At 36.7% G+C, this 27050-nt stretch overlaps 1 protein-coding gene across 2 annotated transcripts; it reads right to left on the reverse strand.

Moving 5' to 3' along the window:
- Positions 1-1193: 1193 nt before the first annotated feature.
- Positions 1194-25585, reverse strand: LOC127436084 (GTPase HRas-like). Of its 2 annotated transcripts, XM_051690013.1 has the most exons (7): positions 25455-25585; positions 13937-14078; positions 12591-12620; positions 12326-12504; positions 5840-5999; positions 3918-4042; positions 1194-1897 (listed from the first exon to the last, which is right to left on the reverse strand). In XM_051690013.1, exons 2-6 carry the CDS (start codon positions 14045-14047, stop codon positions 3923-3925), a joined length of 600 nt encoding a protein of 199 aa, XP_051545973.1. In that variant the 5' UTR covers positions 14048-14078; positions 25455-25585; the 3' UTR covers positions 1194-1897; positions 3918-3922. The 2 variants fall into 2 exon arrangements, with proteins under 2 accessions (XP_051545973.1, XP_051545974.1); XM_051690014.1 differs by lacking the exon at positions 12591-12620 and having other exon boundaries at positions 1195-1897.
- Between the last annotated feature and the right edge of the window lie 1465 nt (positions 25586-27050).

Raw genomic sequence — 27050 nt, forward strand, 5'->3', positions numbered from 1 at the left:
AAGTAACTCAAATATAATGAATAATCACCATTTACTTAAGTAATATGTTTTGTCTTCTACTTTCAGCTGCTCCCGTGATCCACATATTTGACTTGGCACAGGTTTTAGATTCTACAATTCACTTAACCTGCATGTTTTTGGACTTGTGGAGGAAACCCGCGCGAATGCAGGGAGAACATGCAAACTCCACACTGAAAGGCCTAGTTGAACCGGGACTCGAACACAGGACCTTCTTGCTGTGAGGCGATAATGCCACCTTTTGTGCTTGTCTGGTCTTTAGGAGAATACAGAAGACAGAACAGCTAATCTCATCAACGAAATTACTGAAAAAACTGTTCGTTGACTAAGGGTGTTTAGATTATGTGTTATGATAATGAAAACGAGACAAGAATTTCAAAATTTCAAAATCAAAATTTTATCTACGGTTGTTATGGCCTTCATTACAACACCTAACCCCAGGTTACTCCAGAGAGGAAGTCCTTAGACGTCCTCGCTTTGGACAAAATATTTGTTAACTTACTATATGATCTCAGTGAAGACCTTTACTTCTCTTACAGCAGGGATCTGGTCACATTGGTGCACTGTAGTAAACAGCCTGGTATATAATGAAGTAATGATATGAAGAGGACCAGATTTTATGATTGTTGGAATAATGGCAGGCTAAACAATTTATGAGCCATTTCAACATTGTGTCATCTGAGACTTTCCATGGTGATCACTTGGAGGCGCAGTATCATTGTTCCCTGTTGTTCTGTTCTCACCTGTCCCTTGTTTGTTGATCAGTAGCCTTTAGGTATCATACTCCATTGGCTGTATCTTAAAGCTGAATAATGCTGCCTTAGCAGGCAGTATATTGAGGAACAAGGCATGTCCAAATCCAATTTTTGCATCAAATCCTGCCTAAAAAGGTGCCTTCATCTGTTGAGGTTTTGAAGGCAGCATAGATGTGTACTTCACAGCTTTAGATATCCCACTTGTTGTCAACTTATGACTTAACTTGTACCAAGAAATAAACCCTGAATTATAGTACTTATTTCAATATCTGTATTTACTTCAACAGCCACATGGGGTGCCATTATTTTTTCCCTTTTGCCCACCTCTGCATCTTCACTGTCAAAGGTCTTACAGCATAACTTTTAAAGGATATTTGCTCACATATCTTTCAAATGTCATAAAGGTTCCACAGACATTATTTCAAAACAAATAAAAGGGTCTTTAAACAGCTCAACAGTTTTATTATTGAAAATCCAGTCAGCCTTTTTATTTTCTAAAGGTAACATTCTTTCATAACATACATATAATTAATGCTCCCGTTTGGATTTCAACAAAGCCCCTTATTCACAAAGGTTGTTAAACCTGAATATTAAGTGAAACATATATCTTTGAAGAGCGACTTCTTTAAGAATAAATTGAACATAGCTTCTAACTTTCTACGCCCAACCTGATATGCTTTCCATGAGGTGCAACTGAGGGGGGTCAGGGGACATGGGATGAGGTCACTAGTGTCCAGTCCTTGCAATCTGAGCAGAGGAAGGTTTATTTGAATGACGTTGAGGTCAGGAGAGATGCCAAGTCCGTTTAAGACCAGTGTTGAGACTTCAAGAACAATAATTTAGCAGAAATCCACAGAGCCGCCCAGTATTAGCACACTGGGGTTACAAATAAAGAACATAAACATGTAAGTCATTAGTGGTGTTTATCAGGCAGACGTGAACATCCAGAGAGGTCACCCAGGTGGTCAAATCAAGGCTCCTTCCTGTTTCAAATGTTCGATTTGCAAGGGGCCTTGCTTGCTTATAACAAACAGTCTCTTTCAGATGACATGGTAGTCTTTCCTCTCTGGGCCATTCTGCCATATGGAACTGTGGGTCAAATTCTCCCAACTCCCGCTAGTCAGCTAGGGAAAAGAAAACAAGATACTCTTATCACAAGGGTGAAGACTAGAGATTGACCGATTATAAGTTTTACCGATATGCTTTTAACTGATATTTACACTTTTCTGCTTAATCGGTTATTGTATTTTTAGTATCAATCTTTTGATAAATGGCGCCATCTGGTGGGTGTATAAAGAATAATTAGTTGCCATTGAGCAAAAAATCATATATAAAACAATTATTAAATATTGGTCCTGCATATCGGTTATCGATATTTACACTAACAGATATTTACAATTTTCTGCTTTATCGGTTACAGTTTTTTAAATATCGAATTTACCTATAAATGGCGGCATCTGGTCGGTTTATAAAGAATAGTTAGTTACTGTTGTGCAAAAAGGTGTAAATAAAACAATGATTAAATATCGGTTCTGCATATCATTTATTGATATATACACTAACCGATATTTACACTTCTCTCCTTAATCTATTATATCTAATATCAAATCTACTGCTAAATAGCACAATCTGGTAGGTGTGAAAAGAATAGGTTGTTACCATTGTAAAAAAAGGCGTAAATAAAACATTTATTAAATATCGTTACTACTTATCGGTTATTGATATTTACACTAACCGATATGTACACTTTTCTACTTAATTGGTGACTGTTTTTTAAATATTGAATCTAACTATAAATGGAGCCATCTGGTGAGTGTATAAAGAATAGTTTGTTACTATTGTGCAAAAAAGCATAAATAAAACAATTATTAAATATCGGTTCTGTATATGTTATCGATATTTACTCTAAACGATATGTAAATTTTTCGACTTAATCGGTTATTTTTTTTTAATATCAAATCTACCGATAAATACTGCCATCTGGTGGGTGTGTAAAGAATAGTTTGTTACCATTGTGCAAAAAGGCGTAAATAAAACATTTATTAAATATCGTTTTGGCATAACGGTTAATGATATTTACACCAACATATTGTTTTTTTTTTAAATATTGAATCTGCCGATAAATGCCGCCATCTGGTGGGTATGTTAAGAATACTTACTATTGTGCAAAAAGGCATAAATAAAACAATTATTAAATATCGGTTCTGCATATGTTATGGATATTTACACTAACCGATATGTACACTTTTCTACTCAATCAGTTATTTATTTATAAATTTTTTCGAATCTACCGATAAATGCCGGTATCTGGTGGATGTGTAAAGAACAATTAGTTACCCTTGTGCAAAAAGGCATAAATAAAAATTATTATATATTGGTTCTATATATTGGTTATTGGACATGTAAACATTAAAATAATCATTATTGGTTGTAAAAAAAAAAAAAAAAAAAAAAATATATATATATATATATATATATATATATATCGGTTGGTCTCTAGTGAAGACATGGACAAATCTCATGAAAACATGTCTAATCTAATCAGTAGTGATAAGAACCTTTAAAGCTTTCGAAGTGATTTTTAGTGGTGATTTGCAGTTTACGCTGCATGTTTTTCACTGATAGATGACCGAATCGCAGCTCAGTTCTGACCTTTAAGATTTTCCAGAGACTTACAATAATTGTAATACTGTCAGTATTTAGCATGTCATTTTGTTTAAGGTACCATTTTTTTCTAATGGCTAAGTATTAAACAAAATCAATAGTAATAGTAGCATAGTATTTTTGAGAAAATATCTTTAAAATGATGTACACTCGTGTAAGATGTAGACATAACTGACAATATGACATGATGAAATATTGAATAAATTAAAGGGACTTTTCATCAACAGGCAAAAATTATAATTAAAATACAAATCTGTGAAAATTAACATTGCAGAAATATCAATTCTGATTAAAATGTCAAATGATTTTCATTTGCTCAAAATGAATTCTTCTTTGAAAGATGACACATTGCTTTACAAAAGAGTCTGCGTGCGTGCAAAATACCTTTTTGTGCACTCAAAATATTCCCTTGCACCCACAGAATTATGGCACAAAAATACCGCCATACCCTATAATATGTGTGAGTGTGTATTTTGCCACCTTGATCACGACACAACACAACGGCAGCTCATGCAGTCCTGTCCGCTCTCGTCCGGAGGGTTCAGCTTCCTCATTTTGTGTTGACGGATCTCCCGTACAAGGGTATAAAATGCGTCCTCCACACCCTGCAGAGATATTAAGTAAGGTCATGATGAGAAAGGCAAACTCAAAACCTCAATTCTGATGTTATTTGCTGATTTCTTGAACTGTGATTGGCAAAAAAAACAAAAAAAACATACCCACACCAACACTACCCACATCTCATATGACTGACAATTGTGACATAACATAATCCCTGGATATGAATAACATGGCCATTTCTACTTAGGTGTGTACATGGAAAATTACAGCTATTGATGAAATACGCAAAACTGCCGATAAAATTGTGGTCTTTTTCTTGCAGTCTTCGGCATTCTGGCATAACACAAAGTGCCAGTGAGTCATCCCCTGCAGTGTTATACAACACACCCTATGTGTGTGTGTGTGTGTGTGTAGGTGGCCATGAAGAGAATTACTGAATTATATACAGTACTGTAAGTCCAAAGAAGCTGCTGGAACTATTAAAGACCTTTGAAGTTCTGTTAATATAAGCTTAAAAACCAAACCATATGATTATTTCGTTATAAACTTTGTCTTTGAAGACGTTTTCTTCCAGAAAAAAACAATCAGTAGTCTTGTACATTATTTCAATATACATAGAAAGTCTTTTTAACTTACTTAATAATAATAAAAAAAATAATTACACTAAGTAAACATTTTTTGCCCCCCCCCCCCCCCCAAAAAAAACACAATTTTAAAAATAAATTTTAATGAATCTCTTTGCAATCATGACACTGCAAAAATAATTAGTATTTTTTTCTTATTTTTTAGTAAAATATCTAATCATCCAAGAAAAAAAATCACTTGAAAAGAAGAATGACAAGACATTAAGTCAAAACTACATTTAGTGAGGTTTATTCTTAAAATAATAATAATAATAATAATAAATAAACAATTTGCCAATGTAGAGTAAGAAAATTAAACTTGTTTTCCCTTTGAGTTAAGTTTTTTTTCTTAACCAATTGGCAAATAGTTTTTCTTTTCTTGTTATAAGGGGAACAAAATAGATATAAAAATATCATATGGCAATAATCTGCCTTTTTATTGGGAAGCTAGTTACATTTTGTAATTTTTTGGATGACAAACAATTCATTCAGTTATCCAACTTTTTGGGATGCAAAAAACAAAAAAAAAAGAACGAAAAATTTGGCATTGAAACTTTGTGTGAAACGTTTGGGGTGAAAGAAAAGAAGTTCAAATATCTTTAACTTTCGTAACGTTTGCATCACACTTCATGTGAACAAGCCTTTGAGGGAATAATGAGCCCAAATATGAAAATTCACTGAAAATCTTCTTGAATTTCATTTGTTCTTCTGCATATTCAAACTGACCAATTGTGTCTGGCAACAGCGATGTCTTCATGTGCTATATTTCAATATACTAAAATGTGAATGAGATCTGAGATTTTAAAGTTATTATCAGAGTTATATTTTGATCTGTTCATTACACAAATCTATCGTCAACTTTAGAAGACATATATATATAAAGCACAAGGTAAAGAAAGAAAGTTATACAGGTTATGAACCACATGAGGGAGTGTAAACGATAACAGTATTTTCATTTTTGGAGAAAACATTCCTTTTCTTTCATATGGCAATCTTAGAAATGATGGACAGATAGTCTTTCGCCTTTTCGTCTGACTCACTCAAGGGCGTAGATTTGGCTTGAACATTGGGGCGGTTACAGTGTGAAGCATTTACATGTTTCCACTGATCATGGTGTAAATATTGGGGGGGGTTGTACTTGCTTGTTTTGATTATTGGGGGGGGGGGGGTTTACCTCCCCACCCCCATCCTCATTGGAATCTACGCCCCTGGACTTACTTGTCTGGTTTTGGCTGAGGTCTCAATGAAGGGGATGCCGTAGCTTCGGGCGAGCTCTTGCGCTTGCCGTGTGTCCACTGTTCGAGCTGGCAGATCACATTTGTTACCAACAAGCACCATGGGCACATCATCTGAATCCTTCACCCGTTTGATCTGCTCCCTGTGAGCACAGAGAAAAGGTCACGGTCAAATACCATAAGACGATGTTTGACTATAAATTTAAAAAAAGGCAAAGAAACTGCTTTTTTTCATTACAAACGGACATGCACTGCTAGGGAATCAAAACTATGGATGGCAGATCGATTTTGAAAAATGAATACTACTAGGATCCTTTTCAGCATTTTTACCAGAGTGCTGAGTTCTTCAGACCATGTGTCAAGTTAAAAGAACTTCAACTTTTAAAAACGTGTCTCGAGACACCTGAATTTGGTTCCATTCGTTGCGTACTCTAGCTTTTATTAGCACAAGAACATGTTCCGTTAGTGACCAGCAAAGCAGCTCACTAGGTTTTCGAAACCCTTTTAGTCTAATAATATTAGACTCTACATAATATAACCTGCAGCTTTCTCAATCTTCAAACCATTTTCCAACCAGAAGTGGAACAAACTGTATAATGCAAAATGAATATTATACACAGCTGCTATCTTAGGCTGATATTAAACAGTGCATTACAATTCTACATGATGTATTGTGCTTCATGTTTCAAAAATCCATGATCTAGACCCCATTACCCATAAATAACAAACTGATTGATATAATTCAGTTATTCTACTTTTCCATTCTCTGTTCATGTCCTTGAAAGCTCTCTCTCCCTCTCTCTCTCTCCTACAGTCTAATTGAGTTGGGATCGATTTCACTGGCACTGCACTATAAATATTCTGTCTCACATTCGGCCGTCCTTTGAAGTATAACTACTGAATATTTTGGGATGGATCCATGGATACAGTTTAAGGATCCAACTGTGTGATCCACATTTCATTTGTTGAGATGTCAAATGTTGTTATAAACAGCAGGACAAAAGTCAGAATATGTCTGAAATTGTGTAGCAGTTTAGCTTGTCAACTTCGGCTGTTTACATTGGAGAAACAAACTACTGCTGTTAGGATGAATATCACAAAAACATGTCCAGAATACTTTTCATCCCAAAATCAAAAAAAGAAAATCAGCGCAGCGAGTAAAGTCGCTGACTACCACCCCTGGAGTCGCGAGTTTGAATCCAGCGAGGTCTCCTAAGCAACCAAATTGGTTGCTAGGGAGGGTAGAGTCACATGGGGTAACCTCCTCGTGGTCGCTATAATGTGGTTCTCGCTCTCGGTGGGGCGTTGAGTTGTGCGTGGATGCCGTGGAGAACAGCGAAGCCTCCACACGCGCTACGTCTCCACGGTAACGCGCTCAACAAGCCACGTGATAAGATGCGTGGATTGATGGTCTCAGACGCGGAGGCAACTGAGATTCGTCCTCCGCCACCCGGATTGAGGTGAATCACTACACCACCACGAGGACTTAGAGCGCACTGGGAATTGGGCATTCCAAAATGTGTCATTACTGCACATGGAGGATTTTTTGATGAGAACTCTTTGAAGTAGTTTAAGAAGTTCTGAACATTTTGTTCAAATCGTAATAGTAATTTTTCATGTTATTAATGTCCTGACTAAACATTGTGATCAGTTGAATGCCACTTTGGTGAATAAAAGTACCAATTTCTTTCCATAAGAGCAAAATTTTACATTATTCCAAACTTATGGCCGCCAGTGTATATGTTTTGCTTATACACCAATCAGCCACAACATTAAAACCACCTGCCTAATATTGTGTAGGTCCCCCTCGTGCCGCCAAAACAGCGCCAACCCACATCTCAGAATAGCATTCTGAGATGATATTCTTCTCACCACATTTGTACAGAGTGGTTATCTGAGTTACTGTAGACTTTGTCAGTTCAAACCAGTCTGGCCATTCTCTGCTTTTCCGTCCACAGAAACTGCCGCTCACTGGATGTTTTTGTTTTTGACACCATTCTGAGTAAATTCTAGAGACTGTTGTGTGTGAAAATCCCAGGAGATCAGCAGTTACAGAAATACTCAAACCAGCCCATCTGGCACCAACAATCATCCATGCGATTAGCTAATCAGCCAATCATGTGGCAGCAGTGCAATACATAAAATCATGCAAATACGGGTCAGGAGCTTCAGTTAATGTTCACATCAACCATCAGAATGCAGAAAAAATGTGATCACAGTGATTTGGGAGCGTGGCATGATTGTTGGTGCCAGATGGGTTGATTTGAGTATTTCTGTAACTGCTGATCTCCTGGGATTCTCCTGGGAAAAATAAATGTATTGCAGTAACAGTGCTTGCATTTTAGGGGGCCGCAATTTAATATGGTTGTATATTTAAGCTGTAAATATTTCAAATAAAAACATTTCACACAAAATTTCATAATAAAAAATTAAATATATATTAACTTTCCTTATACCACGGGTCTGTTAAATGCTTGATTCTGATTGGTTGACAGATGTTCTAAGGTGTGCAATTATTTTTCCAGTTAACGCATGGCTATGAAGTAGTTCCAGGTCTTGACCGCATAACGGTTCCATATCACTTCGCCAAATTATTTCAGTTATTTCAAAGAGCTGTACAGGCTACCACAGCAAAACAAAGACAGTGGTTAATTACATTGGATAAGAATGACAAACAATGTCTATAATATCCTAAATTAATTTCAATTTCGGTTGAAAAGCCCTAACCCTATCCCTCTCTCTCACTTTCACTCTCGTCTCACACACAATCATACACTGACACACATACATACGTGCACACGTACACACACACACAAACACACACGCACATAAAGACTTGAGTCACGACCAACAAACAGAGCCGCAACCAGTGTGGGTAAGTTACTTTCAAAAAAGTAATCCACTACTTATTACTTTTTAAAACTGTAATCTGATTACTTTACTTATTACTTAGTTGGGAAAGTAATCAGATTACTAATTACTTTACTATGAAGTTACTTTCTTAAACCAATCAAACCTGCAAATAAAAACAAATGTGAAACTAATAGCTCTTTTAGTACATTAATATTGACTGAAAACAAAAAAATTATAGCAATATGACAAAGACAGCAACTTTGCTAAAGAGATCCAATGCAATTCTAAATATGCGACTTAACTTTCTTATATCAAATATGCTGTATTTTCAGGTGTGTGTGTGTCCACACCATCTACAACCTTCTTGGCTGTGTGTGGCATGTATGTGTACAGTATGCTTGTTTACCTGTGTTTGTGTTGATGTGAAAGACAGAAAAAGAATACTAATGAACTGAAAACTTTTCTGAAAACATTTGCAAACAGCTTTGATAGTAAAACCATTGTGTATTTGAATGCTTGTTGTTTCTTTTCAGTGTGCATATACAGGGTTGCTTGTGTGTTGCATTATGCATGTGTATGTGTGCATGTACAGTATGTCTGTTTGTGCATGTACATGTGCAGCATGTGTGTGTTTACACAACTTTACAAAGAGTGAATTATTTCTACCTCCCTGCTTGTGCAGTATCCTTTATCACTTGCACATCTGTAATGCTATTGCACTGTGTCTGTGTTTAATTGTGTACAGTACATAAAGAACATAAAAGAGCCGTTTGCTTAGCGATGTCTTTTTCAAGACGATGTTCTGCAAATGTTTCCACCTTGTGAGCGATATATCCCTCTGTCAGACGGGAACGTGCGCTGTTTTCCATATACACCCGAAGCCGATCCCCTCTCTTCCCGCGGCAGCTGCAGATGGACACATGAGGGAGGCACGTGAGGATGGGGTAGCACGCGGATATTTAAGGAGGATTTGTTGCCGGCCCAGCCTTCTGTGCCTCTCTCATCCAGCCAGGGTTTATGGGAGCACGCTGACACAGAGCTCGCTGAGATTGATTGTGAGCACATGAAATCTTGAAATGCTTTACTTTCGTTTACAATTTGAATAAACAACTACACTCCGCTGCATCCATAGTATCGGCACTCACTCATCTGTCATCGCCTCGATGTGTGTCCTCAATGCCATGGTGGTTTGTTAGAGCGCATGCTCATTAGCTGCACAGCAACACACATAAAAGTACCAATAGCCTGAATGTCAATACAGTACAATACAACCTACTGTACATTTTATATATATACTATTTTTTATTGTATGATGTGTATTCTATATTGTGTTTATTGAATACTGTACATTGTATATTATTAATTGTATATTGTGTTGTGTGTAATTATGTGTATATTAGATTTTAAATTGTGTTGTAAATCTGATGTTTATTGTAAATTGGTATATGTCTCATCACTGTCATGACTGCTATGTTGCTCGGAACTGCACCCAAGACTTTCACCCACTGTTGCACTTGTGTATATGGTTGAGTGACAATAAAAGTGATTTGATTTGACATAGGAACGCAATACATTTTAAAATGCATTCTACTTAATTAATATTATTGTCTTAGTAATAAATGTGTAATTTAAGTACTTTGTAACACGTTACACCCAACACTGGCCACAACCCCACGACTTGATCAAAACAAGTAAATTATCCGAAATAACTTTTAATATGTGTAAGTGTTTCATTGTATTTCAGCCTCACTGGAAATAAAAAAATAAATAAAAAAAAACACACATTATTACGTGCCTGACACATAGTGATGTCAACGGACCCACGCAACTTAATAAAACAGTTGTGTAGCAACGTGAAAGCTATATACAAGAATGGCGACACTGAGACGTATCCTTAAACTTCTTGGCAATTTGAAGCGATGTTTCTGCTAACGAGAGACACAAACACAGATAATCCAACACGTGATCTCTCCATTTCCATTCTTTCTCTTGCTTTCGCTCATGTGCACATTCACACAAATGCACAAACACTCTACTTTGTTACTTCAGTAAGTGCTCCAGCCTTCACTAAAGCAGCACAAGCATCGCAATCCTCCGTTGCTAGATCTAAAGTGACGTTTTTTGAACTGGCAATGGTGGCTCGGGCTGTATCAAAACATGACACTGAATCTGTGGTGGAAGAAAGTAGTTCCACTCACAAGAGCATGTTTGGGGATGAAAAGCAGGAAATGTCTTGATATAAAACCCTGAATGATGTCTTAATGTGTGGTAACCGTGGTACAAGCGGAATAATTGACTCCGGATCGCTTCATGTCGTGACTGCATTACCACCTCGGGGTGTGCATTATTTTTGAATAATTAAACGGTCCATCGTCAATTATTCCTTAGAAAGTTCAGTTCCAAAATATTCCTTTTTTTTTTTTTTTTTTCACTCCTTTGAAAAATCTTTCTTTTTTTGACAGGTAATATTTGGCCCATTATATTTCACTTTACAAATTTGTCTCTTAAATGTCATTGGTTTAAATTCAGTTCAGAATTCAACCTCGCACATCCTGGCATTGCAGGAAAAGTAATAGAATAACACAAAAAATACAATATTCTGGCATTGCAGGAAAAGCTGCTGAGTTATAAAAAAAAATTCTATTTTGGAACTAAAATTGGGAAGCTGAATATTTATTTTTGAATTTTTATTGATGAATTTTTGTGTAAAATATTTTCAGTTGAAATATTCACAGCTTAAAACCATGTTAAACCGCACTGCCAAAAATGCAAGCACTGTTAATGCAATGTGTGTTTTTTTTCCTCAATTAGTGTAATTAAGTTTACTTTTGTCATTAATATGCTTCCATAATTAGCTTCCATAGTAATTCATTTAAAAGTCTTATTGGTCCTAAAACAGGCTTCATTTTCTTTAAGCAAATTATATTTTTTTTGGACTCCCCCCTCAGCCTAACCAGAACATTTATTGAAAATAAACTCATTCAGAAATTGTCACAATATTAATGTCGCAACCATGAGCGTATTAACATATGAGGGTTTACATTACATATCAACACCTCTTCAGTATTCAGCAAGCTGACCCATCCTGATGAACTACAGTGTGCACTTGGCTGCTACATGGAGGTTAGCCAATCAAAACAGAAGTCATTTATATGAAAGTATTAAAGGTACTGCAGTAAAAAAAAAAAAAAAAAAAAGGCTGATTAATTATAGTGGCCAGAGAGAGGGTTAAAAACGATCATGAAATACTACATTACATTTATTTGGAATTATTTGGAATAAAAATCCTTGACTTAACATTTTAAACTGGCTTCAGGGAAAAATAAAATGGACAATTTCCAAATTTTCTACGCTGATTTTGTGGGGAAATCTGCGGAATCCTGTGAACTAGATAAGCCAAAATATTAAACAAATGAACATGCGATTATTGAGAAATGTGTGAATGATGGCCTTTTTTAAATTCCATGGACATCTGCTGAGCTTTCTGCAGTCCTGCATGTGTAGATTTAGCCTGTACCTGGCAGATTTGGCTAATACATGTTATTTGCTCATCATAATTTTAAAGAAGAAACTAAAAATTCGACTTCTTCTTCAATATGCCAACACACACACACACCTGTATTGGTGAATGTCCTCAAAGGACTTGCTGTTATTAATTGCAAAGACACAGAGGAAGCCCTCCCCTGTCCTCATGTACTGGTCCCTCATGGCGCTGTACTCCTCCTGACCTGCAGTGTCCAAGATATCCAGTAGACATGTCTCCCCATCAATCACCACCTGCTTCCTGTATGAATCCTGCACAGAGAAAGATACTAACTAATTGAAGTATTCATAATTGAATCATTCACCCAAAAATGAAAATTCTGTCAGCATTTACTCACCCTCATGTTGTTCCAAACCCGCAAGACTTTCTTTCGTCCGTGGAACACAAAGGGCAGAATGTTAGCCTCAGTCACCATTCACTTCCGCTGTATGTTCCACAGAAGAAGGAAAGTCCTACAGGTTTGGAACAACATGAGGGTGAGTAACTGATGACAGGACTTTTATTTTTGGGTGGACTATCCCTGATTCATGTGTGTAGCACAAATGGTGCAGGATAAGGAAAACTTTGAAGTTTAATACATAGGTTTATGGGCTTGTTTAAATCTAAGTATGAGTAATAATTAAGCACCGTTAATAACTATGAATTATCTGCTGCATAAAACTGCAGGGATTGAAACACTAAACAGACTGCAGGGATGGTTCACTTTGGTCCCGTTATACAGCAGACTCTGCTTGTGTGTGTTGATGCAGAGAGAGAGAGAAGCCATAAAAAGCACATTGTTTGTCCAGAGACGGGCGTGGTGGGAAAACAGAATACAGAGAAAGAGAGGGACATGCTCATGCACATACACAAACACGTCCTCTCACTGGGAGTGTTCGCAGGCCGAGGGGAAACTCCTGGGGTTTATTTCACACTACGCGTGCAAGCCGTGTGCAGAAAGACGAAGAGAGACAGAGAGGTGGAAGGTAGTTACAGACCAATATAATTGAATATTCGGCTGGTGTTTGAACGATTAACAGAAGTGTTAAAGGGGTCATGATATGCCTTTTTTTTTCATTATTTTAATATGTTCCTTGAGGTTGACTTATAATATTAGTAAAGTTTTTTTTGTTCAAAAACAGTCATATATTTGTAAAACATGATTATTTTCCACCCTCATTCTGACCCTCTGTCAGAAATGTTTGGTTTTGGTGCTACTTCTCCTTTAAGACTTGACAGGAAACACCCACTGTTGTGATTGGCTCTCTGCTCTTGACTGACCTGCTCTGCTCACGGCTACTGGGCGGACTAAGGAAGCGATTAAAGGTAAAGTAAGGGTTGATGTGTTGTTGTGGAGGCGGTCAGATGCAAATGTCTAACACAGTGTGACATCACAATGTGAAGGAAGTGGAGAACGAGTTATTTTGGCAGCTTGGCTTCAACGAATGCTCTTTTTGCAGTGAGAAGTTTTGAGAAATAAAAATTATTAAATATTCTTTGTGTTCATTAAATGTAAAACTGTGGAAAACATTCCTAGATCATTTTAAACCTTGGCTTTGTGGTTGATATTTTGGTTTCTCTGATTTTGAATATCGTCAATAGGCTGAAAAACATTGAGATAGAATTTGTGTAGCCATATTGCCCAGCCCTAGCCAAGATCACTGCATGGCTCATAAATTGTGCACACATTTGACCACACCTTACCTCTATAGTGGGGTCGTATTCATCCACAAAGTGATTCTGTATGAGCTGAATAGTGAGAGCACTCTTGCCGACGCCTCCAGCTCCCACCACCACCAGTTTATATTCAGTCATGCCTTCACTCCTCTGCAACCTCTCTCCACACCTGAAAAAACAGCAACAAATTCAACACAAACAAACCACCAGCTTTATTCACATTAAATCATGTTGCGACATCCTCTTTAGAGACAAATGTTCCTAGTTTTTGTCCTAGGGATATCCTTTAGTGGTGGTGTAGCTCATTGGTTCACCCAAAAATGAAAGGTAAGGAGCTACTGGCTTTGTTTACATTAGCATACAAGAAGTCCAAAGTCATTTAACATTAAACAACCTGACTAAAACTGTGCATTTGTGGGAGTTAAACCTTAAATTGTAACTTAATGTTAAAATAAGCAAATTATTACAAGCTGGTGCACTTTTACCTGCCTTTTTTTGTTATTCAAAATGTGTGGCCACAAAGTAGTCAGCCAAGATCAAGAGTGACTTATTAAAGAGTGCATTCATTTATCCAAAGTTTTTCTGGAATAGTCTTCCACCTTCCACTGTTTAAGGCCAGAACTGTACTCTACGCAAGTATGTAAACATAGAGGTTTCCAGCTACACAAGCTCAATTTCGTGTGTTGTTACGTTCCAAAATGTCAGACCACAATTCATAACAAGTACGTGTTGCATTCTCAAAGTTGCCACAAGGGATGCAATAGCAGAAATCACTGTGAACTGTTTTCACTAAAATATTAACAAATTCAATTCTACATTTTAAAGACTTTATTTCAGGTATGGGGAAAATCTAGCTGCAAGACATCTGATTTTTAAATCAACAGAGCAATGAATCAATATAAACCATTAAGCAATGTGTTATAGCTATCGTTTACTGCAAGGAATATATCTGGCTGTTAACAAAAAATGTGTAAAATGTTAAAGTCAAAAGATTTAGCCAGTTTATTTTCTCAAATCTTAAGTAAAAAGTAAAATAAGAAAAGAAACTCATCAATAGTTCTATGTAAACTTACTGTTGCACAGTAGCCTATACCGGTGCCATAGTACTACCACGGACTCAAGCTTCATAATACTGGAGGTACCATAGTGTTTTTTCATTAAATATAGTTGTATGTGCATACCTAGCGCTTATACAGCAAGACGCTGATAAGAGGGCAAGACCCAACGGCCAAAGACCTCCACACAAGGGGCCATTCACTCCTAATGTGTACGCTAAACAGGCGTTTTTGTCCGCTGCGCTGTGTCTTGCTGTTTTTTTTTCAGCATTTTGTGCAGGAGCGCTGCATTTTCTTAGAAGCTGTGTCAATTTAAAAGGAAATTCAACCTTTTAAGACACTCAGATTTTGTTTTATTCGTTGTGCTGCGTCTGTTTTAGCCTATGAATGTGATCGGTCATCGACAGTGCCTGGCACATATACAAAATTCGAAAATTAACTTGAGGCTTCATGATATCACTGTTAAATGACTCTTTATCAGCTTTGTAGTAATGATTAGTAATGCTTTGTCACTCATCCTACCAGTGAAATCTGATCATGCTGACAAATATGACATAACATGTCTAGTGACTAATACATCATTAAATCATTGTTTCAGGTCCATATCACATTATATATCACTGGATAGGAGATGACTGTCTATAGAATTCATTTTTCTGACGAAAACAATCTTATTATGGAACATAGTTTACAGAGGTGACCATTCAGGACAGCATATTTCCAGACATTGAGCACTGGCTATATTAGTCTCAGGGTGTGATGTTTTATTATTAGATACTTACTTGCCATAATCTGGGCTCTAATCTTTTCCAGAGATCACCAAAGGTGCATCTGCAATGTTAATGATTAATGAAAACACAAAGCTTCTTGGTACTATAGTAACTTATGAGACTCTCTAGCACTTTGAATTACTCTAAAGCAGTGGGTGATTAATGAGTAACTCCACACACATGAACACAGACTACCCGGAACACGCTCACACACACAAACAATTGAGCTATTAAAGGCAAAGGGCAGAGAGTTTATACATGACAGTCATTTACATGTCAAACTGAAACTCCCTCAGATACAAGATTTAAAAGAAGAAATTAAAAAGAAGAAGCATGAAACATGAGACTTGTGATCAGCCTTGACTCTGAGCGTGTTTACATGCACAATGCACTGATAACCATCACTAATCCGCTTATAAAAAAAATCCAGTTATGATGTCACGATGTATCACAAAATATTGAATCGTAACATATGTATCGCAACATGTATCATATCGTGATGTGATTGACGATACGCAACACTACTGCTGTTGAAGAACATTGATAAATCTTACAGGAAAATATCTCTCAATTAGCGGGTTCATGAAAAGACAGGCTTGAGTGACAAAACTACATTTACAATTATTCTCTGTGACAGCACGATGCAAAGATACACCATCAGTACACACTGAATGCACATTTTGCTCTTCATTTCAGAGCAGTAGCACTTAAGCTATATGTTTGTCAATAAGTTGGCCAACGTGTCAGTTTTGACCGTCCAAAAATCACCTGAACGTACATCACAACGTAATTACGACTTCCAATCTTGTAAGAATGAACTTTCAAGAGGGACTTGAACACAGCATTCGCAATGATGAATTGAACGCAATAAGTCGATTTCAAACGATTGTAAGTAACTTTGGATAAAAGCGTCTGCTAAATAACTAAATGTTTAAGGGAAATTTAAGAAGACCAGGGACATTTACTGAGAAAGTCAGTGGGGTCCATTTTCATTTTAAATGGCAAGAAACTGTGCTCTGGCATATTGTCGAGCTTTACATCTAGTTAAACAAGAATACAGTGTCATTGTCAGGAAAATGTGGTATGTGTTGTTCATGTTGATATGCACTCGTGCAAAACCAGAAGAGATGTGATAGTGCAACTTTCACTTTCACTATACTGTGATATGTTTGATCAGAGTGTGCCATAATAAACCATCATTTGAATAACCTCTTTAACTAAACTAGGCCACAGTGAGGGAGAGACTAGATTAATAATACACATACAGAGCGATATGAAAGTTTGATTAGGTCCTTCTGTCACTACAACATTTTGTTTGGGATGAACATTGGATCAGTAGAGACCAGCACAGATGGGACACTCGTGGTCCCAATGGACTCTTCCCTGAGATATACCTCACTCTCTTTCAGTCTCGTTCACCCTTACAGATTCATAATTACAACAAAAGTGCCATGTGGCTTCAAACCAGTCCTAATGAGTCCCCATTGTACTGTACAATAAACCATCTAACCCTGAGACAACACTGTCTTATGGGTAAATATTTGTGCCCTGTTGTGAAATAATGTCTTTAGTATGTACTTCAAACCGAGAAACTTTCTAAATCTCCAGAGGAAAATATTCACTGATGACCCAAATCATTATTACCACCTGCCTAATATGCTGTTGGTCCTTCACGTGCCGAAGGTGACCCCTGAAGGTGTTCTGTGGTATCTGGCACAAAGATATTAGCAGCAGATCCTTCAAGTTCTGTAAGTTTCGAGGTGGACCTGCTGTGGTTCAGACTTGTTGGTCCAGCACATCCCAAAGATGCTCAATCTTTTTCATGAAATCTGGGGAATTTGGAGGCCAGGGCAAAACCTTGAACTCTTCATCATGTTCCTCAAACCATTCCCGAACAATGTGTGCAGTGTGGCAGGGCGCATTATCCTGCTGAAAGAGGCCACTACCATTGGGGTAGTGCCATGAAGGGGTGTACCTGGACTGCAACGATGTTTAGGTAGGTGGCACATGTCAAATTGACGTCCACATGAATGACCAGACCCAGGGTTTGCCAGCAGAACATTGCCCAGAGCATCACACTCCCTCCACTGGCTTGTCGTCTTCCCAGAGTGCATCCTGGTGCCATCACTTTCCTAGGTAAACGGTGCACATGTACATGGCCGTCCACGTGATGTAAAAGAAAAAGGGACTCTTCGGACCAGGTGAGCTTCTTCCACTGCTCCAAGGTCCAGTTACGACGCTTGCGTGCCCATTGTAGGTGCTTTTGACGGTGGACAGGGGTCATCATGGGCACTCTGACCGGTCTGCGGCTATGCAGCCCCATATGCAGCAGGGTGTGATGCACTGTGTGTTGTGACACATTCCTCCCGTAACCATGATTAAAAATTTTCAGTGCAACAGTAGACATTCTGTCGGTTCAGACCAGACGGGATAGCCTTCGTTGCCCTCGCGCGTCATTGAATCTTGGGCACCCAACATCCTGTCGCCAGTTTGTCCCTCCTCGGACCACTGTCGGTAGGTAATCACCATTGCTGACAAGGAGCACCCCACAAGCCTTGCCGTTTCAGAGATGCTCTGACCCAGTCATCTGGCCATAACAATGTGGCACTTGTCTAAGTCGCTCAGGTCTTTACTCCTGCCCATTTCTCCTGCATTCAACACACTGACTATGAGAACTGATTGTTCGCTTACCATCTAATCTACCCAGACCCTGAAATGTGGCCTTGTTAGGAGATGATCAACTTTATTCACTTCACCTGTGAGTAGTCATGATGTTTTGGCTCATCGGTGTAGTATGCATATAGTATGAATGTTTCAAATATGAAGAATTTCTCATTTCTGCCACACCAAACAGGATTTAACTAGAAAAGAACTAGATTTTTACACTTTCTGAAAAAAAATAATTGGTGCTTGCCTGTGTAAATACTGTAAAAGTGTTGTGGTTGCTTGCTAAGGTGTTCTGAGTACTTTTAAGTAAGGATGGGAATCTTAAGGAATTTAAACTTTCCTGTTACAAGTTCAATTCCTCTTAACATTCTTGCAATTCTCATTGCATTTACTGCCCCCAGCAGTCAAATATTGCCAAACTCACCTTGTCTCTCACCTTCCTCTCTACTTGTGCTTCTCTAAGCAACTTGCAGCTTTGTATTACAGCACTTCTCTTCTTACTGCCTCCTTTGGATGAATCGCTTCTATTGTACTCCTCATTTCTAAGTCGCTTTGGATAAAAGCGTCTGCTAAATGAATAAATGTAAATTTGATCGAAAATCAGACTACACTGGTCGCACTGTGTCAGGGTTGCTGCACAGTTTTTAAAATAAAATTTAACACTTTTTAAGACCTTTTCAATACCTGAACAAATAAAATTAATACTGTATCTCCATAACAATACAAACTAACACAATCTCAAAATAAATCATGCATACCTGCCAACACTCCCGATTTTATCGTGTTTCTCCCAATTTTCCATCCCTCCTCCCACTGTACTCCCGATTTACAATTTCTCCCGATAAACTCACAATTTTCCGCATCCACACTTTGCTCATACGGGATTGTCCCATATTTAAATATGAAATGATGCATCCCGTATCGAATCAGCTGGACAGATGGCGTCACGCCGAAATCGTTCCAGATCAGTAATTTAACTTTGATACAAGTTGGAAATTTTTCATACGGTGGATATTGAAAAACAGGGTTCAGGGTTAAAGGTTCAATATAAATGTTCAATAAAATGTGCAAAATTCTCAGTTTCTGAGTCATAAAGACAAGTACAGATGAAGGGAAAAAAAATAATAATTAAAATAAATAACAAAAAAACATAAAAATACATATAAACCAACACAGACGTATACATAAAGAAGATAAATAATCGAAGAATTTTTTTTTTTGTCATGGGTCATGAAAGTTCTCAGCATATAAGAAAGGATATACAGTTTTCATTATTAATAACTCCAAAAGCATTTATTGCTAAAACTGTGAGTTTTATTTTATTGCATTTATTGCTATAGGCTGTGGTAAGGGACCATCTCAATACATGGTCAAGTTCTCTGTATTATTCATCTTCAATGTAGAATACAGATTACAGTACCGCCGCTCCCTATAGGCATATTACGCAGTCTGCGTAGTGCACCTACTCCCTAGGGGGACACCAGAAACTCTACCGGCTGCCGTTCCTCGCACATACAAATTACGCAATAATTAATAATAATAATAATAATAATAATAATAATAATAAATAATAATTAAGACTTTTGTTGTATCATTTAAGATATTTAAGACTTTTTATGACCTTAAATTTTGGAAACCTGAATTGAAGACATTTTAAGACTTTTTAAGGATCCGCAGGAACCCTGCAGTGTGTTTTGCACTGTAGATTCAAAAGAACCACCTCATAAGAGTCATTCATTCAGGAATTGGTCTACACTGGTTACACTTCACGTTTCGAGCTTTAGATTCAAAAGAACCGGCTCATATGAGCCATTGGTTTCAGGAATCGGACTACAGTGGTTGTGCTGTAGATTCTAAAAAACTGTCTCAAAAGAGTCATTTTTTTTCTTATTGAATTACACTGGTTGTGCTGTATGTTTCACGCTGCTGGGTTTGGGGTTTGTTCAAATCCCAGAACTACTGTAAGTATGAGCAAAATGATGCTGGCCTTAGCCACTAAATACAAAGTAACTGTTAAAAATATATTCTGACCATACAGTGCATTCAGAAAGTATTCAGACACCTTCATTTTTTTCACATTTTGTTATGTTGCAGCCTTATGCTAAAATGCTTTAAATTATTTTTTTTTCACATCAATCTACACTCCATACCCCATAACGACAAAGCACAAACCAGATTTTTTATCAATTTTGCATAAGGCTGCAACATAACAAAACGTGAAAAAAAAAGTCTGAGTACTTTCTGAATGCACTGTATATGACCTATAATAATAAATGCGGCACTCACAGACTCACAGTGTGAATTTACAGAAACATATTTTAGGGGTGAAAGTCAACCATCCACATTCATACAGTACATAGTAAACCATTCAAGGTAAAAAGCCATTTGAAGAACTATACAGTCACTATACAAAGTTTTGTGATATGTTAGAGCTTAAGGCCATATATTTACAGCCTGTCATCATGAACTGGCTATATGAACGGCTCATTCTGAATCTCAATAGTCCCTCTGGAACCTCAAGATAAACCCACTTGACAGAATACTGATACTGTATTTAGGGACATCTGGTCTGTGAAGGAGTTGCATTTTAATGGACAGCAACAAGGTATGAAGACCTTTGTGTTTGATCAAGCAAATAATTAGCCTATCTTCAGTACAGAAACATACAAACGCAAGAACACAAACGCAAATGTTTGCAATTACTTAATATTCTCACGTTCCTGTAGGGGTAACAATCTTCAGTACTCAAGGGGGCGATAGAGTTACCTTTTAATGTCTGTGCCAATAAACTGTTGGCGTCCGGACCAGCTCTGACACTGCAACTTTGGCTCACCAATTGCATGAGTTTGGGACAGGACGATGTTTGTTCGAACATTAGAAGACACAGGGAGTGTTTGAAAAACACGTTTGAAAACAATCATTATTTTTTGTAATTCCGTTTGGTGCCACTAGTTGCATAGAAATTACACACTTCACCTTTAGCTAACTTGTTCAGCAAGATTTCTCTACAAACTGTCGCTCTGCCATGACAGTAATTGAACTAAAAAAGTAAACTGACCATAGAAATAGACAGTTTATGCCAATGCCCAGCAATGGCAATACTGTCAATACAACACATACTGTCATTACGTTACTAATTTCTTATGAATGTGTTACGCATTCTGATATATTTCACAACAACACATGAAATCCAAGAAGCGTTTAGATTCACTTGTGTAGAGTATGTTTTGGACCACAGAGTGACATTTCTGTCTTGCATAAAATCGAAAAGATGTCGAAACAAACATTTACAGTATAAATACTGCGGTCACCATAAGATACACAAGAACAGATGCAATTTCATAATTTGAGATAGAGCGATGATCGGTTTTACAGATGTTTTTAACCGATTTTCTGCTTAATAGGTTAATTTTTTAAAATATAAAATCTACTGATAAATGAACCATCTGGTGGGTGTGTACATATAAAAAAACGGTATTAGGCATCTTCAAGCCTATGTAATTTCTGTGACACTAGCGCCACGAATGAAATTGCAAATATATATATATATGTTTTGTTTTTTTTCTGATTATGCCACTTGTCTGCAGTTGTTCAAAGTCAGATAGCCCTGCCCCCAACTCATGCCATTGGTTGAGTAATGTTGTTGGGGTGGGTCTAAGCGGGTCTCCCAAAACAAAAGTGGTGGTGATTTTGATTCATTTCAGTGATTCCGTTCACCAAAAAGATTCGTTCAGATTCGTTCATTGATTTGTTTATTGACCATATCTTCAAGTTACATCTTTGTACAAGCAGATGGTGTTAAATGACCATCTTTTAAGTAATAGCATTGAACTGAAAGCAATAATTCTCGACCAGAACAAGTCTGGTAATTATCCTTTATTAAAATTCTACTAAGAGACTTCAGCACTGCTTTGTGTTAAAGCATCATAAGTCTTTCCCCACAAATGACAATAAAGCATATCTATCATATTGTGAAATGCTGAGCACAACTTTTTATCAAGCTATACAAAAAACAAAACAAAAAAAAGACAACAATGCTAGCCTAAAAATAATTGAGTTTCAATAACGTCCGTATGTCATTGTAATGTGTGGTCATCACTCATTTTTATTCATAATTCATCCTGCCCCTTTTCTTGTTGAACGAGATTGACGATATGAATGAACGACATGCAGCTCCTCCTCAGCAGATCATCGTTCATGATGACTGATTCGCTGATGTCGGTTGCGAATGAGTTTACCAGTACATTCGGTTTGTTCATGACATGAACGAAATGACCAACTAGTTCAGTTAAGGGGTGTATAGTTCAGTGGGTCAAATCAATGATATCCTCCTTCACAGTGTGCACTTGAATGCTATTGGCTCATGCTATAGTCAGTCTTTACAGGCATGAAAGGCAGCAGAGTCCATTGGCTTCGAAAGGGAGAGACTTCAGTGAACGAAAAATATGAGTCAGTGTATGGAAGTGAACGAGAACAATTCATTCACTTAAAAGATTTGTACAAAAAGACAGACTTGTTCACAAGCTAAACATCACTACAGAATCGAGCTGCACGATTCTGGATAAATTGAGAATCAAAATTGTTTTACTTAGAATAAAGATCACGATTCTCTCATGATTCTGAAGAAAAAATGCTTATTTCAGTTATCTAAAATAATCTGTGCTGGTTGTAAATGTCCTTATCAATCAATCTCTTTTCATTATACATAACACAAAATTGATTTCGCTAATCATTAAAAGCATTTTTTGCCACAACAAATACAGTAATTCTAAATCTCATCTTGCTAAACATTATGTTAGGGCAAAAGTAATTGACAGATGGTCCCAATAGAATCTGAAGTATCAATTTTCCCTGAGCCGCAAACCTACAAAAGCAGTAAGAGATTTCCAGACGGCTTCAGACGGTAAAAGTAACCTCACATGGGAGATGAAGGAATCAAATACTAAGGAACCATAACAGATCCAGACGGAGCGAACTACTGACATCATCCCCAGAAATAACCATCTCTGGCCAGATCATTACACGTCTACTAGCTACAACTGGCTACATGTTAGTATCCATTTCTTGTACAGTAAATCATGTATAAAAATATAAATTAATAAATAAATGTAATATATATATATATATATATATATATATATATAAAATCAATATGCATGCAATTTGCAACAACAGGCCTATTTCTCAAATAGAATACACATTTTATATCTTTGAGGGTCCATGTACTTGCAGACTACTTATTATTTATTAAGATTCATGGGCATATTCATCATACTGATATACTGGCTTACATTACAAATTACTGCGAATCATATAGATAGGGTTGCCACCCGTCCCATAAAATATGGGATCGTCCCGTATTTAAGCTGGTCAGATGGCGTCACGGTGAAATCGTTTCAGATCGCCAATTTAACATTGATGTAAGTTAGAAAATTTGCCTACGGTGGGTAAGGGACAGTCTGAAAAGTCCACATATTGTGCTAAAATGGGCTAATACTGTGGAGGGTGTGGTAAGGGACCGTCTGAAATGTCCACAAATGGTGGTAAAACTGTGGAGCTTTTTCAATATAAATGTTCAATAAGATCAAACAATGTATGAATACAATCATAAAGACAAGTACAGGTGAAGGGAAAAACAAAAACAAAAAACAAATAAATAAATAAAAATGATTAAAAAAAATTAATAAAAAAATATGTATAAACCATCCAAAATGTATACATAAATAAGATAAAGACAAATAATCGAAAAAAATAAAACAAATATATTTTTAACATATAAATGATGTATTTTTAAGTCATGTGTCAGGAAAGTTCTCACTTTAGCGTATAAGAAAGGATATACAATTTTTATTATTAACGCATATTAATTGCCGCCCCTTTCCGCTCAAATCTCAAGATTTGAACTGTCAGTGTGCCCTTCACTGTGATTTGATTAATAGTAAAAGACTGCACGTAGAGTTTAATACACTAATAGTCAACTAATCTGACTATTAATCAAATTATCTGCTAACACCAGCACCTACTCACATCTTATCAAATAATAGTACACAGTCTTGGGCCTCAGAAAAACACATGGTTACTTTCAACTTACAATATGAATGAAAATCCACTAAACACGCCCACTACTTTAAAAATATACTAGGGACGATATAAAAACAGCAAACTTTTGTTTTTGAATACATAAACGAATTAAACTTGACTGCCCTGGGAGGAAACTTCCGCACTGCTCTCCAAATCCAAACAATACTATGGAATCCTACTATGGTGAAGGATATTATTATTCATGAGCCGAGCCGAGCCGAGCCATTGAAAGACTACCGCTACCAACTGATTCATATTCAAGAAACAATCCTTGCCATTGGAAGGCTACGAGGCAACTTCGCGCGAACTACTTAATATTAATGAGCCATGTCTTCACCGTAGTAGAATTCGTAATTTTTCGTTCGGTACTATGGGGCGTCACCCTAGTTTATACAGACAGACTCGTAACTGTCACATGGATGCCACCAAAACTTAACAAATATAATCTACATTACTATGTCTGGAATCAAATAGTTTTCAAATAGACATGTTCACATTCAAAGCAACGCATAAAATCTTTCCCAATAACTGCACGTTCTTGGTAACAGAAGCCATGATCAGTTTTTTGATCGATTATTAGAGTCTGATTCGATGTAAACTGATATTATTTCAGTGTTTGGATGCTTCAGCAAGTTTCACGGTGAAGGGTGTAAAAAAAAAAATTATCTGGGCTTTCTATTTAAGAAACAGTTTAAAAATAGACAGACACATACTAGAGAAAAATAAACAACAATACTAGAATCTATAGACCATCCGTTAGTCATCCAAACACGTACATTTCCATGCAATTGATAATAAAAAACGAACTAATAAGCCCCATAAAAATGTACCAACCATGTGTGTGAATTATTAAAAACATGTATTTATGTAAACAACACTCAGCGTTGCCACAGTCAATCACTTGGTAATACTACAGTATTGCATTGTAATGAAAGGATTTATGCATTTAAAGACAAGAAATGTTCAGCTCACCTCAGATTCCCCGAATGCAATCACACTCCAGCCGATATCGTTTATTTCGAGGGTTTTCTGGATTAGAATAGATTTTGCAGACAGTCCAATGTGAACAATGTGCTCCGCTGTAGTGTGTATTTGTATGTGTGTGTGTGTGTGTGTGTGTGTGTGTGGTACAGCCTACGCCCAGCCCCACACGACACACAGAACCGCCCCGCTACCTCAATTTCCAATCCTACTACGGCCAAGGCTAAGCATACGAATATTATGCAGATCTCGGTGACGTTTCTTTTTACTTGTTATTTTTATTTGTACGTCATAAAAAAGTAATAATAATAATAAATAACTAAATAAATAAATAAATAAAAAACTCTCACATCACAACATTAATAACATTTCCAGAGAAAAGACATTAGATGTTTTCAGTGATAACATGATTTGACAAAATGTGAGAATTTTGTTTTACAATTACTTATGTATGTGGTATTTGCCAGATATCATAAATAACTATACAATATATATTTATTTAAAATGTCACATCAAATACACACATTTTTACCACATTTCCAAACCTTACAATCCAACAATCTTGAATCTTGGAGGGTCAGCGATGTGATTTAATTAATATTCATGAACCAAGCGCCCACTTATGTTTCAGGCTGCCTTTTAGCCAATCGGTTATGACTACTGTGTTAGCGTAATCACACGTAATTAATATTCATGAACCAAGTCTTCGCCATAGTAGAGTTCGTTTTTTCGCGCCCAAGCAAAGCTTTCATGGAACTGATCAAACAGAAATATATTTTTAACATTATTAACTAACACACGCACGAAGAGTCGTATAAGTGCTAACAATATGTTTTTGCTGATAGTTTTCATTTGAAAAACTACATCATATCGAACTATTGGGGCTGACCAAATATTTCCAAATTCCTTTATAAGAATTTTAGGAACCAAAATGCACAAAAAATAAGACTAATTACTAAAATTAATTCAGGGTCTACCTATATTTCAAATAGTTATTATTAAAAATAAATAAATAAATAAATACATATTTTAGTGGACTACAAATCCCATATGGCCGTGCCCTTCCCGGTATCCAGGAAGTACGTCTCGTTGCTATGCAAACGTCCAGTGTAGCAGAACAGAAATGCCAACACAACGAAAATAACACGTTGTTTAAGACTCAAAATGTAAGACTTTTAATATTATTGATAAGATAAATAATCTGCCTGGAGGTACTAAGCAAATATATAATTTGACCAATTTGTTTAAAAAATAAATTAATTTGCTGTTTCCTTAGAGCTGTTGTCAGCATTGCTATGGAACATAGGACGAACATGCTATTTATTTGGGCAGTTGACATGACATATAATATTACAAGGAAAAGGGAGATTCTTTTATATTAATTTTATTTTATTTTATTTTATTTATTTATTTTTACATATATTTACATAATTTGGCTGGACAGAAAAGAACACTAAAAGTTTGTCTATAATTCTAAAATATCTGTTCATATTGTGCTTAGCCTACATATAAACTAGTAGTGTAATTGTTAGATTCATTTATTCAGTCCTGCGGTGTGACCGCTAAACAAAGAGAGAAGTATATATA

The sequence above is a fragment of the Myxocyprinus asiaticus genome, chromosome 46 (genome assembly GCF_019703515.2).
Source record: "Myxocyprinus asiaticus isolate MX2 ecotype Aquarium Trade chromosome 46, UBuf_Myxa_2, whole genome shotgun sequence".
Taxonomy (NCBI): domain Eukaryota; kingdom Metazoa; phylum Chordata; class Actinopteri; order Cypriniformes; family Catostomidae; genus Myxocyprinus; species Myxocyprinus asiaticus.